Source organism: Macaca thibetana, chromosome 8 (genome assembly GCF_024542745.1).
Source record: "Macaca thibetana thibetana isolate TM-01 chromosome 8, ASM2454274v1, whole genome shotgun sequence".
Classification (NCBI taxonomy): Eukaryota; Metazoa; Chordata; class Mammalia; order Primates; family Cercopithecidae; genus Macaca; species Macaca thibetana.
In genome coordinates this window covers 25,381,195-25,405,033 of record NC_065585.1, presented here as the reverse complement: position 1 = coordinate 25,405,033, position 23,839 = coordinate 25,381,195, and the positions used below count along the sequence as shown (strand labels likewise).

The 23,839-nt window shown below is 37.1% G+C and overlaps 1 protein-coding gene across 2 annotated transcripts in view; it reads right to left on the bottom strand.

Annotated features, from left to right (window-relative positions):
* The window catches only part of TAF2 (TATA-box binding protein associated factor 2), a 103,484-nt gene that overhangs the window by 25,778 nt on the left and 53,867 nt on the right, over nucleotides 1–23,839 (bottom strand). For both annotated transcript variants that reach the window (XM_050802381.1, XM_050802382.1), the window contains exons 18-22: nucleotides 23,590–23,700; nucleotides 8,097–8,290; nucleotides 6,273–6,412; nucleotides 3,792–3,861; nucleotides 1,727–1,836 (exon numbers count right to left, since the gene is read on the bottom strand). In XM_050802381.1, the coding sequence (XP_050658338.1) occupies nucleotides 1,727–1,836; nucleotides 3,792–3,861; nucleotides 6,273–6,412; nucleotides 8,097–8,290; nucleotides 23,590–23,700 (625 nt within the window). The remainder of the gene's footprint in view (nucleotides 1–1,726; nucleotides 1,837–3,791; nucleotides 3,862–6,272; nucleotides 6,413–8,096; nucleotides 8,291–23,589; nucleotides 23,701–23,839) is intronic.

Sequence of the window (23,839 nt, the reverse complement as noted above, 5' to 3'; positions counted from 1 at the left end):
AAAGAATTAAAATTTGGTATTTAATTGTGAGTCAGTGAAGTAGCTACTAATGAGACAGGCAGGACAAGTTATTTTCCAATATTATAAAGAGCAAATAAAGTGACGTACTCAAAACTTTTAAATATTTGGATAGGCCAGGTATGGTGGCTCACGCCTGTAATCCCAGCATTTCCGGAGGCTGAGGCGGTGGATCACAAGGTCAGGAGTTCGAGACCAGCCTGGCCAACATGGTGAAATCCCGTCTCTACTAAAAATACAGAAATTAGCTGGGCACTGTGGTGGGCGCCTGTAATCCCAGCAACTCGGAAGGCTGAGGCAGGACAATCGCCTGAACTTGGGAGGCAGAGGCTGCAGCGAGCTGAGATCGTGCCATTGCACTCCAGCCTGGGCAACAGAGCAAGACTGTCTCAAAAAAAAAAAAAAAAAATGCATAAATATCCACTGCTTTCCCACTATCTATCTGCAACAACTCTTGCTATCTTTAAGCAAAACACATTTCAGCCTAGCTTTTGATTGAATCTTTAAACCAAAGCCATTATTACAATTTCAACCTATCACAGACATAAGGCAATTTTTCTTTAAATATACACATTTATAAATCAATAGAAAAGAATCAATAATTCAATTAAATAAAATGGCAAAGAATATGAATAACCTGCAAAAATAGAAATACAAATAGCTCAAATATATGAGAAGCATAACTATCATTATACTAGTATAACATTTTTGAGTATTCAGTATGAGCCAGACACTGTGTTTTACAAATACTAATTTAATTCGATTTGAAGTAGGTATCATTATCACCTACATTTTACAAATGACAACAGTTCAGACCAATCACACAATAAATAAATTCAACCCTTTGCAAAGTGGTTCCAGAGCTAGCACTCCTAAGCACTGTTTCTTAGCTCTTGACCTCACTCAAGTAATGTAAATTAAAACTGTGACAAGGTTGGGTGCAGTGGCTCATGCCTGTAATCCCACCACTTTGGAAGGCCAAGGAGGGTGGGTCACCTGAGGTCAGGAGTTTGAAACCAGCCTGGCCAACATAGTAAAACTCTGTCTCTACTAAAAATACAAAAAGTAGTCAGGCATAGTGGCGCATGCCTGTAATCCCAGCTACTTAGGAGGGTGAGGCAGAAGAATCACTTGAACCTGGGAGGTGGAGGTTACACCACTGCACTCCAGCCTGGGCGACAGAGACTCTATCTCAAAAAAATAAAAATAAATTAAAAAATAAAAACTGTGATGAGATATCATGATCTCCACAGTACAGAACAATAACAGTAAGTACTTTGAAAAAATACAGTCTGTATGTTATTCTATATGCACTGACTGCCTCTGGAAGGATACACAAAAAATTGGTTACCTCTGGAAAAGGCCACTAGATGGTCAGGGAAAGACGTGAGAAGACATTTTTCACTCCTTTGTAACTTTCTGAAATAATAATAATACTTTGCAGGCTGATGTTTATAGCACCTTAACCATTTGACACTTTCATATAAATAAATATTTTTGTTTCCTCAACCACCCTATGGAGTAAAGTGAGTATCCTTAATAAATGTTATCACAGCCACCACTGTGAAGGTGTGATAGTCTACCTAAAAGAAAAAAAAAATCTCAACTTTTACCTTTAGTTCTAAATGCTACTGAATTGAAAACCTGTTGTAAAATCAAACTACTCTAATAACAATAATAAAAAAAATTTAAATCACTGCTCTCTCACCAGAATTCATAAGTTTCCAAAGTTGATCTACCAGGGCTTCATTGCATAAGGGAGACTCCATGTTCTTAGTAAATGGTGGGTTCTTAGTCAACATGTTGAGAATCTTATGCCTGAAAGATTAAAAAAAAAAATCAAATTTTCGCTGACCATTTACTGACAGATGCTATGAGTAGGAGACACCATGAACACTGAAAAATTATCTGTAGTTTCTCCTTCCTATTTTATCACTTTCTCTCTTAAATCTTGCTTTGCGTTTATTTAGTTTAATTTCCAAAGACACCATGTCACATCCTGAATATTTACTACTTGTTTTTTCACTGAAACACTCTGGGGTTTGGATAAGAGAGTAATTTAAAAAAATTCTGGTGGATTTGGTCTTTCTAAAATCACCTTACTGTGTGATGAGATCTTCTAAAACCTGACTCCACATAATCCTAACCAATCTTTCCCATCCCACTTTCTAAAATGAACATTCCACTCTGCTTAGATATATGTACAATGATTGGTAAGTATAAAAATCTTAACATAGAGCAAAAAAATCTATATATAGACCAATAAGTCTATATTCGAGATAATAAAATGAACATATATGTGATTACTATAGTATATTTGTAAAACATGGAAATGTGCAGAAGTATTTTAAATATAAAGACTGTAAAAAGTTTTCCTTAAAACAAGCTGAGGTTGAGAAGAGTATCCTACTAGAGGGTAACATTTAAACTCTACTACTGGGAGCTTTTATCTCATATGAGAGGCTACCTGAACATATTATGGAGTTCTCTAAAATATAGGGCAATGCAATGAAAACAAAATTTGGAAAAGAAAACATCCACTGCTATGAGTAGAAGACACCATCAAAGGCTAGAGAAAAGAAAGGAGAAGAAACCTACTGCAGTAGTCTAGCATTTAATGAAAGCATCAACATCAGCTCTAGGACCAAGTTTGAGAAATTACTAAGAGTAACTGCAATGCTTGGATATAAGTGAGGGAGAAAGAAATTGGGTTGTAATTCTTATGGAGGTTGGCAAAACTTTAAAGAAGGTGAATTGGGGAAATTTTTACATTTAATTGATGGTAGTAAGACATCAAATTGGATTTGTAATTGAGAAAGAGATGGGAGAAAAGTGAAACTGCCAGATTGTAAATAATTTAACCCCTTTTGGCTGCAATTTAATGTCTATAAACCTAAAAGATGTAGATTCTGTTAACATCCTCTTGTGCTTTGAAATTTAAGACTGTGTAAAATAAGACTACTGAAAGGTTTTAAGAATAAAAGTGAAATGTAATTACAGAATGCAATTTACAGATAGGTAATATAAATGGCGATATAAATCTTTATGGATATTTCATATCCATATTTTCATCTTTATATATAAACACAATTCCTCTCCTTCAGGCCTCATACTCTATTTGTAAGAGCCGATCAGTAATATAGGTAAATAACATATTTCAAAATGTGAGTTTATTCTTTATTGCATTTTAAGTTGTTATACTTTTAATTTGCTTGAAGAAGAAAAGTGAAGTTTCTGTCTGGCTGCTTTCCAAGTCACCCAAATTACTCTAAATGCCAAGTAAGGTCTGCTAATAATTATTTTATTTTATTATTTTATTTTTTTTTTTAGCTGAGTGCAGTGGCTCACGCCTGTAATCCTAGCACTTTGGGAGGCCCAAGGGGGTGGATAACTTGAGGCCAGGAGTTCGAGACCAGCCTGGCCAACATGGCAAAACTCCGTCTCTATTAAAAATACAAAAATTAGCCAGGTGTGGTGGTGCATGCCTGTAATCCCAGCTACCGGAGAGGCTAAAGCAGAAGAATCGCTTGAACCCGGGAGGCGGAGGTTGCAGTGAGCCGAGATCACGCCACTGCACTCCAGCCTGGGCCAGGATGAGACTCCATCTCAAAAAAATTTATGTTGAAAATCAAATTAAAAAAGGACATGAATAAATGCAAAAGATATTTCCATATTTTCAAAAATCATAAACAAGCATTTTATGCTTAATCTGAAATTACTCAGTTCATTATAGGACTTACAAAATATCATAGCCTCATAGCACATAAACTAACCTTACATAGGGTACAGGGTCATTCTGAATCATACTAAGTAGCCATTGCAGTTCTTCATAACTTCTGTCCACTGAAAATAAAAGAAAATATATTTGTTGTTAATTATGCCAAATAAAATAATGAATAATGAGTGATAAGCAGGGAGTTTACATTTAATATTTAGGACTCTGCCTTAGCTGAGTTTTCAATCAGAGTTGAAGGTTACAGGTAAGCTCTTACATTTTTATGCAATGGGCCACTTTGTAAGTTTTATAAGTATCAAGCTATATATTAGAGCCAAGACATAAAGTTGCATCAAGAATATATTTTTTTACTAAAGTTCAAACCAGTGGCAAGCATAACATAAAGCAAGTTGTAATTAAGAACCCTAAATTACAGATGATTAACTGGACAAAATCTGTTTAAATACAATTGTTTTCCTAGATGCCTAAATGATGGAGAGGTTTGACACTCAATGGTATCTCAACTATATTATATAGTATAGTCCACTGTTTTTGCCCAAGTGGTTTCTTCCATTTAAGACTAAAGAACAGTTTTACTTTTCAAGCATAATATAAAAGGCAGTTACAAAAATAGTGCTACGAATATAGTTGACATAAAATGACTAGCTATTTCCATTCACCTTTTCAAACAAGTTTTGCTTTCATAATTTGAAAAGCTGCGTCTTCAGAATTTTATTCGCAATACTTTTCATTTCTTCCATTTTCTAACTTGAGTATCAATATTTAAATTTACAATTTAACAAAACATGAAGTCTAAAGTCAGAGTTCACATTTAGACATGAACAAAAGTGAAATGTAGATTCACATTTCACAATTAAATTATATCTAAGTTTAGCATTCTTTTGAAATCCTAATATTAGTATTCTATTTCATTTCAGGTAGTACAAGTTCATAAAATCTTACTCATATTTACGAGACATTAAAAACCATTCATACATCTTGGGAAAGACTGGCAACAATGGCATATTTGGTGGATCTCAAAACTTGTCAAAACAGAAATGCAGACGGATATAGGATTACATTTTCTTTCATGCCAAAAAATACATTTAACAACAAAATCACTGATTTCATAATTATTTCTAACAGGAAAGGATATTTTAAACCTTCAATAAAAACGAAGCACAAATGACAGTCCTTTTCGAAGTTAGATCAACACATAAGAATATACACATTATGTTATTACTCTTTATTTTCTGACTGTAAACAAGTATTTCTACAGAAATTTACCAAAAATTACAAAGATTTGAGTATACTTTTCCCTACTTAAAAATGGACCAGTATCTACTGAAGAACTTCTCTCAGCCCTTCTTCTCCTTCCACAGTCAGACGAAAGTTTAGCATATTTTAAGTTTTTTACTCCTCTCATATTTTAGTGCTAGAATCTGGAATTTTAGACTTAGATTACATTTACATGTTTCTTCTATTTTCATAATTTTTTAAAATTATTTTTGAAATACACATTAAATTTTACAATCAGTTTAACAAATACTTAAGCTTAAGTATTTGACAGGCATAGTTATTCATCACCAGTTCTTTCATTTCACATTTTCACCAGTCTTGAGTTATTATTTTGACTCACATCCAGGTCAGCTGAAAATTATCTTTGGGAGTTATGTTTTTAAGAATGTTACATAAGAGATGCAGTTCTAATTCTCCAAGGCTACATGAGCAACACAACTTTGGCAAGGCAGAAAATCTTGGGGCATAATTTTCCCTAATAATGACATAGCCATTTGTTCACTGTCTTTTGATTCTTCATATTCTAAAGAATTCAGAGGCCATACTATTCTTTTGCCTTGTACAATAATCTGGTTCTGATAGTCCTAGAAACTCACACATTTTCCCTTAGCCTTAAAAATTAAAATTTCATCAGAAACTACTATAGGTCTGCTTCATTTACACAGTCCCAGAGTATTCTGTTATTTCTTAGATTACTGCTCGTCTTCTACCTGCTCTATTCTTCATGACTTTTTAACATTTCCATCTCTGTATCCTTCTCCCCTAAATAAAAAAATATATATATATATGTGTATTCTTCTCTTAGCGATTTTTTGGCCTTATGTTTTTTCCATATTCATGATGCCTTGCCTAATTCCTCTACTGAAGTTTGTGTTTATGTCTAATCCTCTACCTTCACAGACACAAATTTTTACACAGGTGTGAGATGTTTTCTTGAATCCTTCATAGAAATTTCCCCAAAATCTTCTATTTCCTAAAATAACATCCAATTAAAGCTACAGGATGAACACTGACTTCTTGGAAAGGCTAAAGATGCCTATAATTTTATTCCTTTCCCTCATTTATTAACCGTTATGTGAATTCTACATTTATCAAAGATGATTTCTAAATCACTGAGTCAAGAATTTAAAATTAAAATATCTGTACTGTACTATTATGAAAACCCCAATAAGTAACACAGGCTTTAAAAAGTAAATATTTCTTTCTAAAATGATAAAAGCATGTATTTCTAAAGTATTACCTTTAGTATAATCAACAACTGCTTCCAAAGCTGCTATCCTAATGTCCACAAAGTGGCCATATTCAGCATAAGATTTAAAAAGAGCTGGATCACTTGGCACATGTCCGTTTTTCTGAAGTACCCGTATGGCTCTCAAACAACTAGGGAAAAAAATACGTATGTTAACTACTTTCACTGAGGTATTATGAATCAATTTGTTTCCTAGACATTAGAGATTCCTTTGTGGCAATCAATTTAAAAACTGATGTGATTTTAATCCACCTTCAATTTTGTAATAGAGTCACATGCCACATAAAAGACATCTTAGTCAATGATGAACTGCATATACAATGGCGGTTTAGTAAGCTAAAATTAATTTATCACTGAAGAAAAAATGTTTTTAATATATTTAGTGTAGTCTAAGTCCACAGTGTTTATTATGTCCACTGTAGTATACAATAATTATGCCCTACACCTTCACATTCACTCACTACTCACTCACTGATAAATCCACAGCAGCTTCCAGGCCTGCAAGCTCCATTTATCTTATGATAAATGTCCTATACGGGGGTACCATTTATTATCTTTTATACCATATTTTTACCATACCTTTCATATGTTTGGATATGTTTAAATATGTAAGTACTTACCATTGTGTTATCAATTACCTACGACAGTCAGTATAGTAACATGCTATACAGCTTTATAGCCTAAGAGCAACAGAGCAATAGGCTATACCATAAAGCCCAGGTATACAGCAGGCTACACCATTTGGTTTGTGTAAATATACTCTATGACATTTGCATAAACAACAAAATTGCCTAATGACTCATTTCTCAGAACATACGCCTGTTGTTAAGTGACATATAACTATAATAAATTTTTGCAATGATAAAAATTCAAAATTAATATCTAAATTCTGTTAAAAGAAAACAAATTCCAGCCGGGTGTGGTGGCTCACGACTGTAATCCCAGCACTTTGGGAGGCCAAGGTGGGTGGATCACCTGAGGTTGGAAGTTCGAGACAAACCTGACTAACACGGTGAAACCCCATCTCTACTGAAAATACAAAAATTAGCCAGGCATGGTAGTGCATGGCTGTAATCCCAGCTATTCGGAAGGCTGAGGCAGGAGAATCACTTGAACACGGGAGGCGGAGGTTGTGGTGAGCCATTGCACTCCAGCCTGGGGAACAGGAGCAAAACTCGGTCTCGAAAAAAAAAAAAAAAAAACCAGAAAGAAAAAAAGAAAACAAATTCCCAAACTCAAAGTTTCAAGTGTCATTATACTTGTAACAGGAATAGTTTTCAGAAAAAGAAGTATTTAACATAAAATATAATTTAAATATTTTCTCCAAATGTTTTAGTAATATATTCGCTATATGGAAAGTTAAAATTGTTTATGTTTGAATCAACTTTGAGCAAACTCTTAAATTGGCAGAACTTCTTGACAGCCATATAAAGCTGGTAAAAGTGAAAAGTCATCTTAAAAAAAGGCTAACAACAGAGAATGTTTATACAAAATCCAACGGGAAAAAAAGAGTATGCAGACATCAAAGCAATGCTTATGAAGAATTTGTGATGACATGAGAAAATATTTATGATATAAACAATACAAAAACTACATATACAGTATAATCTCAAGTAATTAAAAATTTATGTAATTAAAGAGAGAAAAAATTTATAAGGACATTCTCCAAATACTAATAATTTATCTGTGGGTGGTAGAATCATACAGAATTTTAGTTTTCTCCTTTACTTTACTATATTTCCCAATTTTCTACAATGAAAATAAATTTCTTTTATAGTTATAAGAATAAGTTTAAAGTAAGGAATTTAATCCTACCTGACAGTGATGGTATGTCTATAACTCGGAAGAAGTTTTTCCATATTCAAAAATCTGGTGATTTCTTCAAGAATGAGTCGCACATCAGGATTTAAGTTATCCAAAGTTCTAACTTCATTATTCACACTGACTGCAGGTGTAACAGAGTTGGCCAGGGCATCAATCATTTCTGCACGATAATAGTTATCTGAAAACTAGGCCAAAGAAAAATTAAGCGAAGATAACAAAATTAACTCTTCTGATCAAAATTAACAAAATAAAATTTGTACAATTATATTTTAGATAAAATAAAATTTTTCCCAAAACACAAGCAAGTCCTCTGGTAAATATTCAACTCCACCCTTTGCATACAGTCACTCTGAAAACAGTGAAAGAGATTCACTATAACGATACATTAGCTTACTGAATAAATACTCACTACTTCTCAGGTACTCTTACAGTAACTTAGCCAGATACTTCTAAAAGGAGACTACAGTATTGCTATAACACAGTTTCAAATTCGATGCTATACTTTAACATATTAACACACAAGCAATGATCATCAGATATTTGAAGGAAGCATCAAAATAAAAAATAGACACCAGAGCAAAGACCAAAAAAAAAAAAAAAATCCAAAAACAAAAAACAAAAAACCAACACGGAAGAAACAGAGAATTCAAGGAAAAGAAAACCAGTAGGGAACAAAAAAATTTAAAAGCTATCATTAATATTGTCTGAGAAATAATCAATTAAGTTATGCCTTCCAATAGCATAACATTATTTTAAAAAGAAAGAAACATGCAGGAAATAAGGATCAAAATTAAATTGGAATATAAAACAGAAAAAAGAATCCCAAAGTTTTCAGCAAAAAAAAAAAAAAAAAGAGATAGAAAATAGGAGGGAAAGCATAAGGAAACTGGAGGGTTGATGTGGGAGTTCCAGTCAGAGAAGCAGAAAAGAGAAGGAAGCCATTAAAAAAAAAAAAATCCTAATCTATATGGCAGTCAATTCTCACAGAAGCAATTTATTGAAAAGTGACCTGGATGTGGCTTGATTTATACTCAGCAAATCAGATGCTGTGGCCTGGGAAATTCAACACGGAGCAAGCAAATGAATTCTATCAGCATGCTGAGAATATTTTGTGCTAACACAAACTGCCAAGGGACTGGAAGAAGAATACCTGCCCCCTTTTGATTTCTACTGTGGAGGCAGAAGCTCACATTGACACACATATTGCACAGTCCCTAAACATTTTTATGTTCAAATACGGGGCAGGAAAAAAAAAGAAGGCACATACAAACAAACACCACCAAAGAAAAAATACCCCAAAAGTATTCACTATAAAGTTTTGCTTTCAGACCACTATAATGATTGAAATTTTAATTTCTATAGCTTCAGTTTACTGGAACCACAGAAAACAATCATGTGACTTTGGGTAACTCAAGATCTTAACTTTTATAAGCCTCAATCTTCTCACATGAAAACTGGGACAATAATAGTATTTAAGGCTGGAAGTGGTGGCTCACGTCTGTAATCCCAGCACTTTGGGAGGCAGAGGTAGGCGGAATACTTAAGGTCAGAGGTAGGTGGAACACTTAAGATGGGAGTTAGAGACCAGCCTGGCTAACAGGGTGAAACTCCATCTCTACTAAAAATACAAAAATTAGCCAGGTGTGGTGGCAGGCGCCTGTAGTCCCAGCTACTCGGGAGGCTGAGGCATGGGAATCACTTGAACCCAGGAGACAGAGGTTGTAGTGAGCCGAGATTGCACCACTGTACTCCAGCCTGGGTGACAGAGCAAGACTCCATCTCAAGTGAGCCAAGACTGCACCACCGCACTCCAGCCTGGGTGACAGAGCAAGAATCTGCCTCAAAAAATAATAATAATAGGCCAGGTGTGGTGGCTCACACCTGTAATCTCAGCACTTTGGGAGGCTGAAGCAGGCAGATCACATCAGGAGTTTGAGACCAGCCTGACCAACATGGTAAAACTCTGTCTCTACTAAATACAAAAATTAGCAGGGTGTGGTAGCACATGCCTGTAATCCCAGATACTTGGGAGGCTGAGGCAGGAGAATTGCTTGAACCTGAGAGGCGGAGGTTGCCGTGAGCTGAGATTGCACCACTGCACTCCAGCCTGGGCAGCAGAGCGAGACTCCGTCTCAAAAAAATTAAAATAAAATAAATAAATAAATATAGTATTTATTTCAGCGGTCTGGTGGGGATATTAGATCATCTATGTTTTGGCATAAGACATGGAACACACAAGAACTTAGTAACTATTAGTGTTACCTATTGTAGTTATTATTTGCATTTATGTTATCCTTAGTATTCTGAGGTACTAAGTCATATAAAACTACTTAATTTACAGCATCTGACTATAAAAACTGATAAGCCTTCTTTTCAAAATGAAAACATAATGAGCCTTACAACAATACTGAAGTATAAAATTTAATAATATACCAGTGTGTGCCACACAAAATCATAAATGATGACAAGCATAATGGCATGCTGTAAGGTAGCATGGTAATACTAAAAACATCACCACACAAATGGGTAGCAGGGCCTTACAGCACCATTCCCAGATTACATTCCCTGTGTAATTTTAGACTCTCAATTTCTGTGTCTTACTTTTGTCAAACAAGGGTTGACAAACACCTTAAACCACAGGAATAGGCACATTTCAAAGAATTTAAGGTGAGTAAAATCACTATACAAATTAGAAAGTAGTATAAAGGAATTAAATTATATAAACACTCCACAAAAAAAATGACATAATGTATAAAACATTTTCCTTTTCCATTTGACTATAATGTGATTTGCCACCATCCTAAATTCTAATTTCTTCAAGTAAAAGAAATTCAAGTATTGGGGAAAAAAGGAACACTAAAAATTAAGGCCAAAATAAACTAGCAGACTAGGAAGGAAAGAATCTTACCAAAATGCTTTTAATTAATGTTTTTATTTAAAAAATACATATTTTAAATCCAGAAGGCAGAAGGTCAGGTATAACAGTTCTCAAAGGAAATAAAACATCTGGTTATTGAGAGGAAATTTAAATCTAATTATCTCCCTTGTTGTGTTTTTGCCATTATACAATGTAATAAGTTCTGTGGGCTTTCTGACTAAAGGAGAGAAATTAAATACTTCCTAAATAGTAGCCAGATATGATTGAGAAAGTGACTGTGACACACAGACACAATTAAATGAATACATAAATATAGGCATCTAGTACTTGTTAAGTGTTCTGGAGGCACAGAGATAAGACGACTTCTTCAAGACAAGAACTAGTTTATTTGCAAGCAAAATAGAAAACAAGAGTAAAAAGTAATCAAATTGTTCCAGGAGTCAAGAAAACGAAACAAAATGAAACAATGCATCCTATCAGGAGGATATACTGATCTTAGAAAAATAAGGAGTTTTTCAATAGGTAGAGGAAGGAGAAAGGCGCCCTTGCGTTAAGGAGACAACATTAACAAAAGGACAAGAGGCATGAAAATGCAGTGTGTTAAAGGAAGAGAAAAGTTACTGATGCAACTTCACAGAAAAGATGTGCAAAGCTGGAGACGTGGACTGGGACCACCAACATTCAAAATGTTTTTGAATGCCATGCATAAATTTACTTATAAGCACTGCACAGTCTTTGAAGGTTTTTAAGGAGGGAATTTTTATAAGGAGGAAAGAAACTCAGGTGGGCTCCATCACAAAGACTACTCTGATTTAACTACAACAATATTTTAAGAGGAAAGGTATTGGGATATTAAGCTAGGAATGATGATAATGTTGCAATTGCTAATGATAGGCAAAATAACTGGAGGGATTCTTCTAAGTGCTATATATGTATTATCTTGTGTAATCTCCATAAAAATCTTATGAGATAGAGGTACTATTAATAACACCCTTTTTCTTAATAGATGAAGAAACTAAGACACTGAGATTAAGTAATTTGCTCAAGATGACAGAGTTTTTTCTGGAGTCCAGAGAATAACAAAGGCCTGAACTAGGTCACTGAAATAGAAAAGATGATGCAGGTATCACAGCTGCTGAAAGGAAGAATGAAGTCTTATGCTTGGTGATATACACTACAACCACGATATTACATTCAATTTAACTTCACAAATAAATTCATTGTTACAACTTTATCTCAGCTAACCTACTTAGTGATTTAGGAATCTGTTCTAATAAACTATTTATATATTTCTTAATATTATCCCTACACATCAGTGGTTCTCAACACAATTCTGCCCCTCAGACTTTCTGGCAATGTCTAGAGAGATTTCTGGATATCATAACTGAGGTAAGGGGTGCTAAGAGCGTTTAATGGGTAGAGGCCAGGGATACTACTAAACATGCTGCTGGGTACAGGACACCCCCACAACAATTATCCAACCCGAAATGTTAGAAGTGCCATGGTTGAGAAAACCTGTTAGACATGAAAGGGTATAAATATTTTACATCATAAAGCTACAGCATGAATAAGGCTGGATAGTCTATGGAAGCTTTGCTTACCAGTGAAGACTTACGGTGGCTCATACCTGTAATGCCAGGACTTTGGGAGGCTGAGGTGGGCAGATCACTTGAGGTCAGGAGTTCAAGACTACCCTGGCCAATATAGTGAAACCCTATCTCCACTAAACATACAAAAAGTAGCTGAGTGTGGTGGTAGATGCCTATAATCCCAGCTACTCAGGAGGCTGAGACAGGAGAATCTCTTGAACCCAGGAGGCAGAGGTTGCTGTGGGCTAAGATCGCACCACTGCACTCCAGCCTGGGCAACAGAGCAAGACTCTCTCTCAAAAAAATAACAAAAAAAGTTGCTGATGGAAGATACATGATATATGTAGGTACATATAACCTCTTCCGGAAAAGTATATAAATAGGGTAGAGAAGAGCTCTCAGAATCATTAAAAAAAGTGTTACGCATGCTTTCTGATTTACACGCCTACACATATTTACACACACCTGCATATATCTTCTGGTTCAGTAAGCCTCCACAAATTTAATTCATATGAGACAGAACTGACAGCCACTGACAACAGGGGGATATAGGACTACCTTCCAATCTCATCAATTCTTATAATGTGACTGATAAAACTTTGTGGAGGAAAAGTATCTAAAATGAAATAAAAATATAGAAATAGTGATATAAAATATTAACACTGAGGTTCTGGTTCAAGATGGTTGGTTAGAAGCAACTAGTGGGAGCCTCTCTCACAGACAGGAATCAAAGTAGCAAGTAAATATGAACATTTCAACTATTATCATCTTAAGAGGGCATGCTGGAATTCATCAGAGAAGCAACGGGAATCATGGAAAGCAGAGGAGAGCAAAGCCTGGCAGCCAGCTGAACCAGGGCAAGTGTGGAGCTGGAAGAAGCTCCCTGATGTGGGGAAAGGATGAGTGAGTGAGAGATCCCTGGGGTTCCACACTTCTACTAAGAACTTTTACAATCCTAGCCACAGGGAGCCAAGTCCTCTTGGCCCCTCAGGCCTCCAGTCTAATACAGAGAGCTGCCTGGAGACTGTAGAGAGACTGCTGGAGTCTACGTGGAATCCCACAGGCTTTGGTCCTTGAGCAGTCAGGTGCCAGCTGCTACTGCCCCACCAGGGAAGGAGGAGGCAGGCCCGGTATTTTCACACAACCCAAAGACAGATACGGCAGCACAGTAGAGAGGAGCAGGCAGGAAGTCTGCTTCAGCTACTCTTTGCTAAACAGGTTCCCACTTCTTCAGCGCTGGGTCCACAGCACAGCCGCCCTGCCGCTGCATGTATATTTTGGCTGTGGTCCAGTGTTGTGAGAGCCAAGCCCCAAGAAGCCAGGGATCTGCCCTTTGGCTCCTGCCACAGCAGTTGTCACCACCATAGGCCACCACAGATGCCACACTGCCACCCCAAGGCCAGGGAGAGAGGGGGAGGCTGAGCATGTTTGCATGTCCCCAACAGCAAAACACACCACCACTCCTGTAAAAGGGAAGTGCAAGCAGGTCACGCATCCCACAGCAGCCAGCCTCCATTGCTCCAGCTGAGGGAGTCTGCCTTCCTCAGCAAAAGAACAGCAGCGTGGCCACCCTGCTCCCACCCAACTGTTTCAGCTGCCAGCCAGAGCCCTTCTGAGAGCCTATGCTGACAGGCCTGTGATCAACCCTGGGGTTCCCACCACCTGTGTATTCTGTCACCAACTCAGTTGTTACTGCCTGAGGATTCCCATACACCATCAAGCAGGCCATTTACAGGCTCTGGGCTTGGAGGTTTGCCTTGTCCAGTCCACTACCTCCAGCTTTGTACCCCTTTACCATGAAGGTGCATCACTAACTTTTCTCTTTCTTTAACACACTGCATTTTCATGCCTCTTGTACTTTTGTTAATATGTTCTTAACCCCAGGGCACCTTTCTCCTTCCTCTACCTATTGAAAAACTCCTTATTTTTTCCTCTTGGTATTGATTTCTAATTTTATTCCACTGTGGTCTGAGAAGATACTTGATATGATTTTGATTTTTTTGAATGTACTGAGATTTGCTTTCTGGCCAAGCATATGGTCAATTTGGGGGAATGTTCTATGTGCAGAGGAGAAATACATATTCTGCAGTTGTTGGATAGAATAATCTGTAAATGTCTATTAGGTCCATCGAGTCTGGACTTAAGCTGACCCAGTCAGCTGACAGCACCACAGCTGACACCCACCTGCTTGTGCCAAAAGATGGAGCGCTTTCCCCTCTCTGCTCAAAGCAGCAGCATTACCACACTGGAGAACAGGCGAGAGCCACAAAGCTGTCTGTACTGGGCTGAGTGAGGAGTTCCAGCATGAAACCACTCCAGCGGAGAGCGGGGGGAGAGGTGCCTTCTGCGATTCTCACTCACACTATGGCCTGGAGACAGATGACAGTGTGTATCTGCATGGAGAGCTATGAGCCCCAGAACAAGAGTGTGACAGGGAAAGAGATCACGTTCCTGCCTAAGACTTGGAGCTAGTGCAGCCCTCCTGCAGAGACTTCAGTGCATTCACTAGGAACTTCACCAGCCACCCCCATCAGGGCTAAAACAAAAAAAAGAGTACCACACAGTAAACAAAGATCAAGTACACACCCATCTGCTTTTACCACAGCTGGCTCTTACCTGTAAGCACCACCTACTGGCTTGTAGGCTGAACTGCATAACCCAATACAATAGAAACCCAGCCAAAAAAAATACCCTACCCAATATACTCTACAGTCGCACCCTCAAGGTGGGAGGGGAGAGGGAGTCCCATCCAAATGAAAGTAAATTCAAAAATCAGAAGTGACAACAGCTACAGATGAGAAGGAATGAGCACAACTCCAGCATCATGAAGAAACAATATTGTGACACACTAGCTCACTTATCAGTGGATCCTAACCTAAATGAAAACTTTGAAATGATGGATAAAGAATTCAAAACATGGATTGCAAGGAAACCCAATGAGACACAAGAGAAAGTGGAAAACCAACACAAAGAAACTAGAAAAACAATTCAGGAGATGAAAGACCAGATAGATGTATTTTTTAAAAAGCAATAAACAGAACTTCTGGAAATGAAAAATTCACTTAAAGAATTTCAAAACACAGGTGAAAGCTTTAACAACATACTAGACCGAGCAGAAGAAAGAATTTCAGAGTTTGAAGACTGGTCTTTTGAATTAACCCAGTTAAAACTTTTTTATTTTTTATTTTTATTTTTTGAGACGGAGTCTCGCTCTTGTCCCCAAGCTGGACTGCAATGGTGCGATCTCGGCTCCCTGCAACCTCCACCTCCTGGGTTCAAGCGATTCTCCTGCCTCAGCCCCACAAGTAGCTGGGACTACAGGCACGTGCCACCATGCCTAGCTAATTTTTTGTACTTTTAGTAGAGACAGGGTATCACCGTGTAAGCCAGGATGGTCTCTGTCTCCTGACCTAGTGATCCGCCCATCTCGGCCTCCCCAAGTGCTGGGACTACAAGCATGAGCCACTGCACCCAGCCCCCAATTTTTTTTTTAAATGAACAAAGTCTTCAAGAAATATGGAATACATAAAGTGACCAAACCTATAACTTATAGGCATTCCTGGGGCAGAAAAAAAAAGTAGTAAGTTTAGAAAGCATATTTGAGGAACTAATTCAGGAAAATTTCCCCAATCTCACTACAGTGATAGATATCCAGACAAGACATCCAGATAACAACTGGGAGATAATGAAATAAGACAAATCTCACAAGAGCATATAGGGGCCAGACCACCCAAGGTCAACTTAAAAGAACAAATCTTAAAAGCAGCTAGAGAGAAGTGTCAAATCACCTATAAAGGAAATCCCATCAGACTTCTCAGCAGAAACCTTATAAACTGGAAGAGATTGGGGGTCTATTTTTCACTTCTTTAAAGAAAAAAGATGCCAGCCAAGAATTTGATATCCTGCCAAACCAAGCTTCATAAATGAAGGAAAAATAAAGTCTTTCCCAGACAAGCAAATCAAGGGGAATTCATCACCACTAGACCAGACCTATAATAAATGCTCAAAGGAGTTCTAAACATAGAAATGAAAGGATGACTGACGCTCACCAACATAAAAGCACATGCAAGCAGAAAGCTCACAGATCCTATAATTACACAATTAAGGCTCCAAGGCAACTACCTACAACAGTATGACAGGAAGAAAACCTCACTTTTCAATATTAACCTTGAACATAAATGGCATAAATGTTCCACTTAAAAGATATAGTGTGGCTGGGTACAGTGGCTTGCGCCTGTAATCCCACCACTTTGGGAGACTGAGGGCTGACTGCCTGAGCTCAGGAGTTCCGGACCAGCCTGGGCAACATGGTGAAACCCTGTCTCTACTAAAATACAAAAAATTAGCTGGGCGTGGCAGCATGCGCCTGTAGTCCCTGCTACTCAGGAGGCTGAGGCAGGAGAAATGCTTGAACCTGGGAGGTGGAAGTTGCAGTGAGCTGAGATCATGCCACTGCGCTCCAGCCTGGGCGACAGAGCGAGACTCTGTCTCTTAAAAAAAAAAAAAAAGATACACAATGGCATGTTGGATAAAAAAAAAGACACTACTATCTATTGCCTAGAAGAGACCCCCTTAATGACAAAAGACACCTACAGACTCAAAATAAAGGGATGGAAAAAGATATACTACGCAAATGAAAAATAAAAGCGAGCAGGAGTAGCCACTCTTTTTTTTTTTTTTTTTTTTTTTTGAGACAGGTTCTCGCTCTGTCGCCCAGGATGGAGTGCTGTGGTGCAACCTCAGCTCACTGCAACCTCCCTGTCCTGGGTTCAAGTGATTCTCCTGCCTCAGCCTCCTGAGTAGCTGGGATTACAAGCATGCGCCACTACACATGGCTAATTTTTATATTTTTAAGTAGAGATGAGGTTTCACCATGTTGGCCAGGCTGATCTTGTTCTCTTGACTTCAAGAGATCTGCCCTCCTCGACCTCCGAAAGCACTGGGATTACAGGATAAGCCACTGTGCCCAGACAGGAGTAGCCATTTTTATACCAGATAAAACAGACTTTAAACTGACAACAGTAAAGAAAGAAAGAAACAAAATGAAAGGCATTACATACTGACAAAGTTTAAAACAAAACCAAGATTTAATTATATACACACCCAGCACTGCAGCACCCAGATTCATAAAACAACACCTACACCTAAGAAAAGATTGACAGCAATGCAATAATAGTGGAGGACTTCAACACCCCACTGAAAACACTAGACAGGTCATTGAGGCAGAAAGTCAACAAAGAAACTCTGGACTTAAACTAGAATCTAGACCAAATGGACCTAACAGACATTTACAGATAATTTTACCCACAACTGCAGAATATACGTTTTTCTCATCTGAACTGGAACATTCCCCCAGATTGACTATATGCTTGGCCAAAATGCAAATCTCAATAAATTCAAAAAAACCAAAATCATATCAAGTATCTTCTCAGACCACAGTGGAATAAAATTACAAATCAATATCAAGAGGAACTCTCAAAACTACATGAGCAAATGGAAACGGAACAACTTGATCCCAAATGACCTTTGGGTAAGCTATAAAATCAAGACAAATAAAAAAAAATTGAATGAAATAGAGATACAACATACCAAAGCCTCTTGGATACAGCAAAAGCAATGCTAAGAGTAAAGTTGATTACGTTACATGCCTACATCAAAAAGATAGATCTCAAATTAACAACCTAATTTGGATTGAACAAAGAAAATGTAGCATATATACCGAATGGAGTACTATGCAGTCACAAAAACAACAAAATAGTATTGTGCAGCAACATGACTGCAGTTGGAAGTCATTATCGTAAGTGAAATAACTCAGAAACAGACGATCAAATAGCATATCCTCTCACTTATAAGTGGGAACTAAACAATGGGTACACATGGACATAAAGAAGGAAATAATAGGAACTGGGAATTCCAAAAGAGGGGAGGCTAGGAGGGAAGTGAGGGTTGAAAAATTACCTATTGGGTACAATGGTTACTATTTGGGTAATGGGTACGCTAGAAGTCCAAACTCAAACATTAGGTAATATATCTATGTAACAAACTGCAGATGTACCCAACTCTTCAATCTAAAACAAAATAAAATTTTAAAAGACACATAATATAAAATAATAATATTAATTAAAATAAGGCTGGGCCTGGTGGTTCACGCTTGTAATCCCATAACTTTGGGGGGCCAAGGTGGGTGATCACCTGAGGTCAGGAGTTCGAGACCAGCCAGGCCAACATAGTGAAACCCCGTCTCTACTAAAAATAAAAATTAGCTGGGTGTGGTGGCAGAAGCCTATAATCCCACTTACTCAGGAGGCTGAGGCAGGAGAATCACTTGAACCCAGGAGGTGGAGGTTGCAGTGAGCCGAGATCATGCCACTGCACTCCAGGCTGGGTGACAAGAGAGAGACTCCATCTCAAATAATAATATTACTTAAAATAAGAAAATATAGGAAAAGCACTTATGGTACTAAGAACGTATTAAGCACTCAATAAGTGGACATCAGAATCAACATCATTGTTGAAAAAGCAAGCTTGGACTTTCTCAAAAACAAACAGCAAACAAACAAAACACCAAAAAACCCTATGGTTACCTTTCTTTAAAAATTTCCTTTTTTAAAAAGATAGGAGAAGAAATAATAGCACAATTTGGCTACAAAATTAAATAGCACAATTATCTAATAAGTAGATTATTCTTTTCCAAATAGCACGGTGCTAAAGCTATTCTTATAATACACTACCATTTCTATTATGTAAAAAAAAATACAAAGAAGTCTGAAGAGCTCAGTTTGCTGATAAGTTCCAAGTTAAAAGTTGATATACTTTTAAATTTATATCTATATCCTCTTTGTACTTATATAATTTATACAATAATAGAAACTGGATTTATAGTAGGAGTTAAGATATTCACATCTTACAAAGTAAGTAAAAATATGAGGAAGATGGATCCATTTTCAAGAAATATGCCAAAAGTTATAAAAATAACTTCTAAAATAATGATCTTCTTGAAACCTCTCAAATTCAAAAAGCTCCCTCTCTATACTTTTAAGATTCTATAATTGACCATGTATTCCTCCTCTCCTGTCCTTTCACCTCATCAACTTACAGCTCTCTCTAGATTCAACCTTTCCCAGGAAGCCTTTTCTGGCTTCCCCATCCTTAATTTGGGTTAATCCTTCCAAGCACTTCCTCAGCAGGTTAGTTAACCTAATGTCATAATACTTATCTTACTAAAAATACTGTTCTTGGTCAGGCGCGGTGGCTCACGCTTGTAATCCCAGCACTTTGAGAGGCCGAGGCAGGTAGATCATGAGGTCAGGAGATTGAGACCATCCTGGCTAACACGGTGAAACCCCGTCTCTACTAAAAATACAAAATATTAGCCAGGCCTGGTGGCGGGCGCCTGTAGTCCCAGCTACTCGGGAGGCTGAGGCAGGAGAATGGCGTGAACCTGGCAGGAGGAGCTTGCAGTGACCCAAGATTGCGCCACTGCACTCCAGTCTGGGCCACAGAGCGAGACTCAGTCGCGAAAAAAAAAAATTGATCTTTTGTGTATTTCTTTCATTATAGATTAAGTACCTGGAAAGATCATAAGTTATTCATCTCAGTATCATCAAAACCTAGTAATAATGTCTATTAAATAAATGAACTTTAAGTGTCTCACTTAAAGAAAGATAACTAAAAGGCATCTACTATTAACCAGTATTTTATATATTTACTATGACATGTAGACTATCTACACATATAGACTATCTACACCAAGTTTGTTCAAGACAGCCCAGAACAGCTTTGAATGTGGCCCAACACAAATTCATAAACTTTCTTAAAATATTGTGTGTTTTTTTGCAATTTTTTTTTTTTAGCTCATCAGCTATCGTTAGTGTTAGTGTATTTTATGTGTGGCCCAACGTAAGTCTTCTTCCAGTGTGGACCAGGGAAGCCAAAAGATTGGACATCCCTGATTTACACGGAGAAAATTTCTTTACAAAACCACATACTGACTTGATTAGTAAAACTGGTCCTAAAATCCCAATCTTGGACTTCTTTAAAAGCAGCAGAGATAATTACTTCCCCTTATATGCTCTTAGTCCTGTTACAAAGCAAATAGCTGAACTAAATTACGCATTTGGCTTCTTGTAGTTGTAGTGTTCCATGAGATTTGAACCTGGTGCTATTAGAAAGACACTCCAGCATCATACGAATAAAACGGCTCATTAAAAAATTTCAATTTACTCCTAGTAGGATCCTCGGACCTATTTTAATGCAACATACATGGTAAAAACAAACAAAAAACCTCTAACAAAGCCTGACAGGACAAAAAAAGAACTTTATTAAACATTTAAAAAATTGGAGGCCAAGCGTGGTGGCTCACACCTGTAATCCCAGCACTTTGGGAGGCCAAGGAGGGTGGATCACAAGGTTGAGATCGAGACCACCCTGGCCAACATGGTGAAACCCTGTCTCTACTAAAAAAATACAAAAATTAGCCAGTTGTGGTGGCACGTGCCTGTAATCTCAGCTACTCAGGAGGCTAAGGCAGGAGAATCACTTGAACCCAGGAGGCAGAGGGTGCAGTGAGCCAGGATTGCGCCACTGTACTCCAGCCTGGTAACAAAGCCAGACCCTGCCTCAAGAAAAAAAAAAAAATTGGAAATCAAATCCCCAAATCAAGCATCAGAGAGTAATTAAAAAAAAAATAGTAATTATGTGTTTTAGGTACATTTGAGGGCTTCCTACAAGCAGGCCAACACAATTTAAAGGTTGACTGCAGCTGGTCATGGTGGCTCACACCTGTAATCCCAGCACTTTGGGAGGCCGAGGCAGGCAGATCACTTGAGGTCAGGAGTTCGAGGCCAGCCTGGCCAACATGGTGAAACCTCGTCTCTACTAAAAGTACAACAATTAGCTAGGTGTGGGGGTACATGCCTATAGTCCCAGCTACCTGGGAGGCTGAGGCAGGAGAATTGCTTGAACCTGGGAGGTGGAGGTTGCAGTGTGCCGAGATCACACCAGTGTACTCCAGTCTGGGTGACAGAGCGAGACTCTATCTCAAAAAATAATAATAAATAAATAAAAAATAAAGGTTGATTGCTGAAAAAACTTTAACATAATCATGAAATTAACTTTTAAGTGAAATAATGGGAAACAGCCTGTTATACCATCCATCAGATAAAATTTCCCTGGGAACTACTTAGCCACCTATGTATTGAGTGAAATAAAACACTAGATAACTTATGTTAATTTAATGTTACTAGTTTTAGTTACTAGTTATTAGTTTTATTATTCTAATTTAGTATTAAATTACATGAAAATCTGAGCCATTTGAGCAAAACAATAATGAAAGAATAAAAAGCACATGCTTCCTAAAATTAGTATGCATAGATGAGCTTACTACTCATTAAAAAAGGTTGGACTATCATGACAAAGGCAACTAAAAGATAACCTTGGACTCCTATGTCCCTAATATGCCTTATTCTGGGAGAGACCAATGACCATAAACCCTATCAGAGATGAAGTCAACAGTATTAAACAGTGGCAAGAAAAAATGAGTTAACATATTCTTTTAAAATGTTAATTTTTAAAGGAGTCTTTAAGCTTAAAATTATTTGAATGTTAAAGAGGCAATATTTTTTTCCTGAGTTTCATTAAAATAGTCATCTTTTAATAAACATGCCTGTGACTTTTTTTTTTTTTTACTGTTGTAATGTTTTATTAAAAGTTTCATCAATTTGACTTATCCTAACACTTACTTGTGTCTTCGTATGTGCTGTTCCTTCTGCTAGAACAATCTTCCTAGACTGGTCCTACTCAAACTCTGGGAAAATCCTATTCATCTTTATGACTCAGTTTGAGGGTCACTACTTCTATACTAAACTTCCCTGAGTCTCTCTCTACATCCTTCGAAGTAGACACTATATCTGACCCTCTCTCTGTATATGTGGCTTCCATATCCATGGATTCTGCATCTGTGAATTCCACCAACCTCAGATCAAAAATATTTGGGGGAAGAAAAAGGAAGGCTGTGCCTGCACTGAACACATATGGACTTTTTTCCTTGCCATTCTTTTCTAAACAGTACAGTATTAACAATGATATATATGGCATTTACATTGTATTAGGTATTACAAGTAATCTAGAGATGATTTAAAAGTATATGAAAGAATGTGAATAGGTTATATGCAAATATTTATATAAAGGACTTCAACATTTGTAGATTTTGGTATCCAAAAAGGGGGTCCTGGAACCAATCCCCCATGGATATTGAGAGAGGACTACACCTTGCATTCCCCTAGGGAATCATATATACTTCCATTGGATCAATTATCACATATGACTGCCAACTGTTTACTTGTCTGATTTCCCTACCAGGTTGTGTCCTTGATGGTATAAACTCAGACTAATATGGAGCAGTTGTTTAATGAATAAATAAAGTTCATTAAGACATCAACCATCTTTCCATTCCAGGTAACATGGGACACTCTCTAGCATAGCATATATTCTTAAAAACATTTGTTGATTGTTGGACTGTTAAAAAGTAGGATGAAATAATTTTTGAAGCATGACACCCAATTGCTATTTGCTAAATAAATGAATAAAGACATAATGGTAAAGAAAAGAAAAAAGAAAAAGGTCAAATGAATCAAGGAACAAGTTAATCCCAATCGAGAACTCTTTTAGGTATCACTAGGTGAACAAAAAAATAAATGTATATAAATAAAATTGTATTGTCAGGTTTTACCAAGTTTTAGCTGGCTATCCCAAATTTGATGCACTACTCCTCTCCACACTACAAGAGGTTTGAAGAACATTTAAAAACTAATCTTGTTTTTTATCCACTGGTTATTCTAATAAATCGTGTTTACATACCTCTGTCTCTAGAAATTTCAAGTACTATGGACTCAACGATGATTTTTATAGACTATTTATTCAGAAACAAATACCATTGGGTAGTTTTGTAATATTAAGAAAATTACTCTGCCTTTCTAAGAAAACTGTTGTAGAAGATAAGAAAATAAAAGTACCTCACCTTATTTTTCCTGTTGTCATTGTACTTGATTAAGTCTAAAATAAACGTTAAGACTTCTTTAGGACAAAGATTATGAACATCTCTTAATAAAGCCATTGCAACTGGCATAGTCTACAAAAGAAAAAAAAAAGAGCTTTTAAAAGCACATAACCTAACTTTTTGTTACTACAATTCATTGAACTCTAAGTAGAAAAGAGTTACTCTTGGGCTGACACAGATATCTGGACGGAGTCTAACACCTCCACATCCC